Below are 9,205 nucleotides of genomic sequence, written 5' to 3'. Positions count from 1 at the left end.
GCTTGGTTGAACTAAGTGTTAGTAATTATACCCCTAGAAATATTAGTAGGCGCAGCCCTTGGACTCTGCCACGAAGCTGAGCTGAAAGAGATCTAGGCAACCGGGATAAGTCCGGTGGCAGAGTTCTGATGGGCATAGTCCTCTATAGATGGTTGTCACCAAAAAATGGTTTCGGCATAGCCATAGTGAAATCGGTGGTATGACAAGTCATACTATCTTTCTGTATTCTGCAGTCGCATTCAAATTCTTCACGTAAGGCAGGAGTGTCCAACCCTGGCCACATGCAGATAATTTTGCGGCCTAACAGAACAGAATTTAATTTATTTCGTCGTTTGAAAGTGCTTGTTTTGCGGCCTATAACAAGCACTTTCAAACTCACATAAATACATACTGCTCTAATATATGAATGAATATACATTCATGTTCTAATATACCATAATTAGTACTTTCTCCCGGTAAATTTTAAAATCAAAAAGAAAAAAGATTAGCTCAATTTCATTCCCATCTTGCAATGATCAATTTATCTGCAAAATGGATTTCGAGTGTGAGCCCGAAACAGATTTTTATTTCCTGACGCGTCCCAAAACGGTTTTTTCTTCTAATGCGGTACAGAAAGCCAAAATTTTTCGGACACCCCTGATATAAGACAATATCTTGGAAAGTCGCTACGCCTATAGTTACAGAAACCCGATTATTCGTTTCCTTGACATTGGCACAACAGGCTCCTATTTTCCTAAAATGAGGAAGCGAAAAGATTCTTGGCCTCTAAAAGATCTTTGAAGCCAAATCTAAAAGTCACTTTAAATGAATGCCATTGCTAAAAACGAACGAATGCATCGATTTAACAGTATTATATGACGTTTTATCCCAATCCCTAGATGCATATTTGTGGTTTACTTTGATTCCTGAATAGGAAAAAACCGTATAAATAAGGAGGATCCGTGGAGTCTGAGAGCTGTGCTAATGTTCTGGCGTAGGAATGGATAGTGAATGATCGGAAATTACGCAACGTATAATGTTTGTATTGCAATAAAAAATAGAAGTTTATTTCACCAACGTGGTTAAGTTCAGATTCTGATTCCTTGGTAAAAAGCATCCTGAAAGCAAAAGCACTTTAAAAAATGACGTAAAATCTGAAGTTGTTGACGTTATAGGGAGTTTCATTAAAATCGTCCCCCATAGGAATTTATTGTATAACCCCCCCAATAGCTTGACACTGCATTTAGTTCTAAGGAATTGGTATAGAAGGCAAAATTATGGATGTGATTTCTCATATCGAGAATAACCAACTACACATGTATATTATACATTTATATATTTCCCCGGATCAGATTAAAAAAAAAATCCTGACCAGTCAAATTGGTCACTGGTCATTTTTTTTCTCCCTGATATTGTTCCATGAATATGTCCTAAAAAAGAACCGGGAATAAAGGTCGGTGGTCAGTGGGCGATACGTCAGGAGTTTTGTGTCTGTACATGACAAGCTGAAAGGTTCGATGATCAATTGAAATGAAGTTTTGATGTTTTTTTATTTTTGTATTCTTTTGGAATAATGCCAAATATTTATATATACGAAGACATGTTACGTTCCAGTATCAAGAAGTAATTGGACTACAGAGGTGGAACGTCGGACGGCACAGAATAGATCTTAGGTACATTTTTATTCTCTGAGGACCAGACATAGGATCAATTCAGAATCTGGACAGAAGAAGGCGAAGGTAAGAAAATCATTTCTGTAATTTTAATTTTAAAACAAACATTTATAATTAAAAGTTAATATACTCAACAGGTTTGATATGCTGCGTTTTATCTTAAATTCATGTTTATTTTTCGTGATATTTCAGATTAATAAATTGCAATATCTTGATATGAATAGTGTTTGAGTAGACATGATTTGAAATAAAGTCAAATTTACATTTTGAGCTTCCAATATTACAAAAGTATTCTTTTTTAAATATTTTGTGTTTGCGTGTACATTTATACATGTATTTTAACACAGAGAGGTTTCTTTTTTATTCCAATTAATTTAATATGCTAGTAAATAAAAGTATTAATTTAACTTTAAAATATAAAAATTGCTTATTTACGGAGAAAAATAATTAAAATTAATGCCGGAAAATTCTCATAAGTAAAGCATAGTTTCCATTGGAATCGGATAGAAAAATTAATATGGTGTATTTTTTAACCCTTTAATTGGCAAGCATTGAAATGTTCAGAGGAGAAATTTTTTTGAGGGTTATACATGTGTGAGGCACCCTAAACGCTATTACATAACATACATAACAAAAAAAAAATATTCTCAATATTTATAATAATAGGGAATGTTACACTAAAGGGAACACACTGTATTTATACGATTTATGTAGATTTAAATAGTACAGTCAAACCTCGTTAGTGCGTCACCCGGTTAACACGTCACTCCGCTTAACGGGTCACTTTTTTGGAAGTCCCAATTGTCCTCGGGCAGGAATTGGCACAGGTATGGCTTACTCCGTTTAACGAGTCACTCCGCTTACTAAGTCATATTTTCGCTCTCCCAAGAGTGACTCATTAACGAGGTTTGACTGTATATATAAATGTCATGTATTATTTGCCAACTTTTCTGTCATCGTTGAAGAATCTACAGTATGTCTTCTCCATACATGGTTTCCCTCCAAAATGTAAAAGTCAAAACCGTTCTTGTCAAAAAAATAGGAGACGTGTATATTTGAAATATTCTGCTGGTAACTATAGAAACTTCATGAGCAGCTCACAAGTGAAAATCGCATTAAAAATACGTTTATGTTTCTTAGAAGAATTAATGCTGAAACGAGCTCAAAGTATAAAATGTGTTTACTTGAAAAACGTGAGAGAACAGCATGTTGTTTTTGAGGGTAACATTGCAAAATAAAGGTATAAAGGCATGGTTTCCTGAAATGCATTAAACTTTTTTCATGAAATTCACGAGAGCTACTGAATTTTTGAATGTACTCAATGCGCGATCATTAGTCCTAGTTGATCATCGAGATGGCCTTGCGATGATCAGTTCTGGTTCGAATTTTCTAGACTAGGCATGTACATTGGTATAGGCAGGCATTTCTATTCAGGTAAGGACCTTAGAAAAATCTCTTTAACCGGAGACCCCTGATACTCTTAAGACGGCCCTGTTTGTAAGCACTTCTTTGAATGAAATAGGGTTTGAAGAGACACATGTTTCAGACTTCAGAAGGTTCAAGAAAATTTTAGAAACCCGAGAGTTACTACATGGAAATCCCTACTTTATGGTAATACTTTATAATATGCATCATCATTGCGCGTTTCTTTGCATATTTATTCACTTTTTTTACACTAGAGAACTTCATATACCGTAAAACTCATAGGCGAAATAATCGAAAACACAATGATAAGATTTAAAACTGAATGTAATGCAAAAATTTATAAACACATCGGGAAATCAGATGCAATCACATGTGAAAGTTTTTCCATTTCTTAATACATTTGACGGTTTTTTTAATTATTATTATTGTATTAGTGGGAGTTTTTCAAGTATTATTCGTTATGTATATTTACAGGTACGAGAAGCATATAGATCTACGTGAGCGTGATGATTAAGTGTGTCATGTTGTCTTCCCTATTCTTGCTGCTGTCTTCCGGAATCATGATGACTTCATCGCAGGCTGAAAATGCGGAGGTCCTATCCCAGCTGCCTCATCAGCCGGTGGTTTTTAACAGCCCCGAGGAACTGAGAATGTACCTTAAGGAACTGGACAAGTACTTCGCTATAGTCGGGAGGCCAAGGTAATTAATATGTTGAGTTATTTTATATTATTTTCTGAACGAGATAAATAACTTTCTCTCAATATTCTGTATTGAATATACGACATTATCACTAACGATAGTAAACTGCAGTCATTCGTATAAGCGTTTTACAAGTTTTTAAACGAGATATCTCAATGCAGGAAAAAGTATACTTTTAAGATTTACATATACTGTAAGTTTTGTGATCATGCAGTCCGATTTTATTATTTTCACACACACACGTAGGCTGCTTATTTAAGCCACCACAACAAAACTCGGTTGCAATAGCATTATTCAAGAAAACGTAAAATTAGTTGAAATCGGTTTTTCTTTTTTTTTGAGGATAATTCGAATTTTTTTAAATATGTGGAAAAAACATCGACATTTTTCTTAGTGCAGATTAATATACCGACTACTTCACCAACTCTGGCCATATCGCTGTACGCAATTCACTGTCGTTAACGAGTTCGGTTGGAAACGAAGACGCAATCTATCGGTGGTCACCTCAAGCTCGTTAGGGAAAAATATCTTGCTATCTATATATTCTTCGCCGGGATTGAACATGGAACCTGTCGACAACCTTTACGGTGGTAAATGAACATCTTACCACCACGACACTCGGGCGTTAGATTAATATATAGCTGCCTCTTATTTGAAACATTTTTTAAGACGTTAGAATATAGGTAAATATTTTTTGTAATTCTAAAAGATTCGTATTTATGTATAATGTAAATGCGAGTGGGAAATACTCTGAACTTTTTTCTTACATCACCGGGACTACCGAAAAACATACCCTTCTGTGTGTTCCTTAATATTTCATTATTTATTGTTCAGTAAAATTTCCACATCCGGATTATGTGTTACCACATAAGTAGAAAATTGTGATATATCGTGAAACCGATGCGTTTAAGAGATATTACACTGCTGGCCACCGAAATTGCAACACCAAGAAAGACAAGAGATATCGCAACAATATTTATTTTGTAGATAACATGTTGACCAAGCATCAAATGATTAAATTTATAGACTTCTGTGAAGTGTGGTTCCTGCCAAAATCAGTAGCCAGAGTAGCCGCCGTTGATGGAGATCACCGCTGCCACACGCCTCGGCATTGATTCAAAGAGACTTTGGATGTGTTCTTGGGGTACAGCAGACCAAGCAGCTTCCACGCGTTGCCAAAGTTGATCTGGTGTGGCAGCTGGGGATGTAATCTGGGTCAATCGTTGAGCAACCATGGACCACATGTTTTCTATCGGCGAAAGATCCGGAGAGCGAGCTGGCCAGGGAAGCAATTCAATCTGGCGATTGACGAAGAACCTTTGGACAATGCGTGCCACGTGTGGTCGCGCATTATCCTGTTGAAATATGGCTGTGGGCAAGCCCTGAAGGTAAGGAAGGACAACTGGCTCCAACACCTCGGAGATGTAGCGCTGTCTTTTTAAAGTACCGGCAATCCATACTAGAGGAGTGCGAGAGTGATATCCAATACCGCCCCATACCATAATACCCGGTGCAGGACCAGTGTGGCGGTGCATAACGCAGCTGTTCAGTATCCTCTCTCCACGGTGTCTCCAGACTCGAATCCGACCATCGTGCTGTTGCAGACAGAAGCGTGACTCGTCAGTAAAGACAATTTCATTCCATTGTGCCGTCCACATCCTTCTTTCATCGCACCATTGGCGGCGGAGACGTCTGTGGTTCTGCGTCAAGGGTGGACGAAGCAATGGACGTCTTGCGGACAGACCACTCTGCTGTAAACGGCGTCGAATGGTAAGCGCAGACACTGGATGATGCGGTACAGACTGAATGTGCTGTGCTATGGTTCATGATGTGGCTGAGCGATCCGTCACTGCCATACGCACAATACGCCTGTCATCACGTGAAGTGGTGCACTGAGGTGGATGCGATCGAACACGTCGGTCCGTCGTACCCTCCTGCATCCAACGATCACATATCCGCATTACAGTTGTTTGGTTTCGTCCAACACGACTACCGATTTCCCTGAAAGATAATCAACAATTCCCACAATCTCGGTAGGCCACTATCCTTCCTCTGTCGAACTCGGATACTTGATCAAAAGATGATCGTTGTTTTCTACGAGGCATAATTGATCGGTTTTTTTTAAAAAACCACAAGAAAAACACAATTGCCGTACTTCAAATCGTCGAAATCTCCAAGCCTTAAATAGCGCTTTGAAGTGGCGCCACAGGCGCGCGTGATGTGCGTCTGCGCTGAAATTCTAATCATTTGCATATCTCACCTCCGCTAATGCATGTTGTAAATTTCATATTATTTGCATGCTTCCTTCAGGGTGTTGCATTTACGGTGGCCAGCAGTGTAGTAGTATACGGAAACTCAGAATACATAGTTTCGAGAACCGAATTGATAATACGAAGTACAGATGACTAGATACCAAGCGGAGATAATTGGGAAGAAAAGTCACATTCCTCTGTGGGGAATCGAACCACCAACCTCGCACTTTCCGGTTTCGATTCCACACATAGGAATGTGACTTTTCTTTCCAATTATCTTCGCTTGGTATCCGGTCATCTTACTTCGTATAATTATCGGAGTGGTTTATCGTTTCGTTCGATACAAAATAGCCGTTTCGCAGAACCTGGCATATTCCTCGACGTTTTGCTCTGGAGTGAATTCCAGAAACCCTTTTGTTTGAAGGACAAGCCTTAAAGAGAAAACGAGCGCATGGATTAAGCGCAGCTAGGGATTTCGATTCTTGGATAGATGTATTTGTAGCTTGCTACAGATACTTAAACAGAAAACAAACATATACCTTATTTTAACGTGTATAAAGAACCCTCGTATATAAGGTACCCCTGATATTTTGGGCTTAAAATTTGGAAAAAAGTTGAAAAGATATAACAAAAATGCTATCCATGCATAAGAAATCCCTCCTATTTTTGGGATCCAATTTTTGGTAAAAGGAATATGTGTACGTTTCCTTATACATATTGAAATACTGTAAATAGGGATCTGTGGTTACAATGGATGGAAACTGAACAGTTAGCGAAGATCATGAAACGGACCCTGTTTGATATCATGGTTAAGATCAAATTCTAAGAGCTTTCGCGGAATAGCATTTGGAAAAATTCTAAGAAAGCTGTCGTTATATCCAAGGTCGTTTCATTTTGTAGACGTTAAAAGCGAGAATTAGAATAGACTTTTAAAAAAATCGCCACATAACGGCTATTCAACAGATGTGTCGTTATGACCGAAAGTAATTCGTTTCATAATTTAAATGGAAATCTTGATATATCTCTTTTCGTGTAAAATTTATTGATACGGCATGAACAATCGTGCTAAAAATGACAGTGTAAAACGGAAGTTGCCTGCTATGGCTTACTACGTCATTGCAAACTCTGGGTCGTATTAAGAATATGTGGCAGTTCGTAGCTGCATAAAAAAAGAAGAGTGACAAACTGTTAGGATGTGGAAAGATGGCCTTCCCATGGTAGATTCATTCGAATCCTTTGTACCAAGAGATTAATAGAACTTGGATGCAATTTGATTCCGCGTAGAGCCAATCAATTTTGATTTCCTCTTCCTTGTAATAGAAACAGAATAGTGTCTTTGGGGGATAATTAGGTTTAAGCCCTCATATTCGTTTTCTCCGGGACTCGTACTGCCTCTTTAATAGCATCGCAGATCCATTTCTTACTTACACAAGAAAAAAGCTTTTTATCCCTTTTATAAGAGAAATGTTGCATATAAACTAAATGATTTGTACGGATTTTTATTCCAAAGGCTCACACCAGAGGTTTCAAAACTGTGAGGCGTACCCTCCATCCACACAAAAATTTCCTGGGAGGACTTCAGTGATAGAATTTCGAAAGTTCTCAAACACTACACCTTGATAGAAATATAGAGCATGAAGAGGAGCGAGCACAAATTTTTGAAGCCTAGAAAAGGTACGAATTGATCTTAGGGGAACCCCTTTGACGGAAAAAGTTTTGAAAATCCCTGACTCATACAATCAGATCAAAGAGCCACTAGGCCGAAACAAAAAAATGATATAGCCGTGGTTCTTAACAAGGGGTCCTTAGAGATATTTCAAGGGGTCCGTGATCTTGAATAGAAAAACAATTAGCTTATTGTTTTTACCCTATTTGTGCTGAATATTGTTCTGTGAAGAAGTCCGTATCCTTCATTTTATTGGCGTAAAACGTTCGTGGAATAAAAAAGGTTAAGAACCCCTGTAGTATAGTACTATCATAGAAAAAATATATAATCAATTAAGATAGATAAATACTTCTACTGCTAGTAAACCACACATACACTTTGTCCACATTCCTCTCCTGAACTTAAGCATGTACGTATAGTTAGGGTTACCAACCGTCCTCCTTTTTTGGTGTCATTTCAAGCGTCCTCCTGTTTCGGAAAATTCGCCCTTTCGAAACACTCCTTTTTTTTACAGGTTTCCTATAATTCTTTTTCTTCTTTTTTTGCAGTAGAAATTTTTTTCCCACTTTCAAACATATATTTCTTCATTGATATGAGTGTTTTTGTGGGTGGTGTTTTCACCCGCATTCACCAATAGCCGTTGAAATTTCCAAAATTTGAATCTGTTTCTGCTTATTTTTGTTCTGTTTTAGAGTTGGGAAAATGTATTGTTGTGGCCGGTTTTATTAGTCGAAATAGTGGCGCCATCTATTGTTGAAATTGTTATAAGTGATGTCACTAGGGTGCGTGCGCAGGCGTCCTCTTTTCTCAGTTTTAGAACCTCGTAACCCTATATATAGTGAACCTGACATGGAGTTTCTGTGTAATTCTTATGTGGACATCCGCCATCTGTCATAATTTTTTCTATCTATGAGTGAAGTGTAATGATTGAATAATTGTAATAGAGATAAATACTAGAAGAAAGACATATATATATATGGTGTAAGGTTATGAGATTAGGTTGTACATTCATGTAAAAGTTCAGTTGTTTCTAAGAAAGGTATACTGTAGATAAATTGTTTTTTTTCCAACCGCATTTAAATGCTCCAATAAATTGTACACCATTTTATATTTGTAGGTTTGGGCGAACCCTAGACCTTGGGTTCTTCAGAAGCATCTTGCCTTTCATCAGGAGCAGTTCATTATCATCGCCTTACTGAATCAACTTTAACGGAAATATAAAGCACGTATGAAAGAATCATTTCGTGAAACATCGCTACAGCTGTTGTAGATCTACATATTTAAAAAAAAATGCAAAAAAAATTGCATCAATGGAAATTATATATCAGTAAAAAAATAACTGAAAATAAATACACTAGAAGCATGTGAATTTCTCTTATTTTGAATCATATCTTTATATTTAAATTATCTAGAACGAATTCGGCTGAAATATAAATTCATTTGAATGTGCACGAATTATATTAGTATTGAGTTGATACAAGCAATTCCTTGAGATAGAAAGATATTCTCC

General features: G+C 37.2%; 1 protein-coding gene across 1 annotated transcript; it reads left to right on the top strand.

The window, feature by feature from the left end:
- Positions 1-1,399: 1,399 nt before the first annotated feature.
- On the top strand, positions 1,400-8,964 carry LOC149090349 (pro-neuropeptide Y-like). Its single transcript, XM_089235988.1, has 3 exons — positions 1,400-1,718; positions 3,552-3,777; positions 8,813-8,964. Exons 2-3 carry the CDS (start codon positions 3,584-3,586, stop codon positions 8,892-8,894), a joined length of 276 nt encoding a protein of 91 aa, XP_089092114.1. The 5' UTR covers positions 1,400-1,718; positions 3,552-3,583; the 3' UTR covers positions 8,895-8,964.
- Positions 8,965-9,205: the final 241 nt, after the last annotated feature.

This window comes from Pholcus phalangioides, unplaced genomic scaffold (assembly GCF_987345545.1).
Source record: "Pholcus phalangioides strain wild (caught in Gottingen) unplaced genomic scaffold, Ppha-v1.0 ptg000001l_1, whole genome shotgun sequence".
In the NCBI taxonomy this organism is placed as follows: domain Eukaryota; kingdom Metazoa; phylum Arthropoda; class Arachnida; order Araneae; family Pholcidae; genus Pholcus; species Pholcus phalangioides.
Note: the sequence above shows the minus strand (reverse complement) of the source record. Positions and strands in the feature narration are given on the sequence as shown.

What these genes read in the sequence shown, in the direction of transcription:
- LOC149090349 (XM_089235988.1), top strand. Translation starts at nt 3,584, where the DNA reads ATGATTAAGTGTGTCATGTTGTCTTCCCTATTCTTGCTGCTGTCTTCC. An exon ending in GCTATAGTCGGGAGGCCAAG is followed by an intron (nt 3,778 to 8,812) that starts GTAATTAATATG and finishes TTATATTTGTAG; the next exon opens with GTTTGGGCGAACCCTAGACC.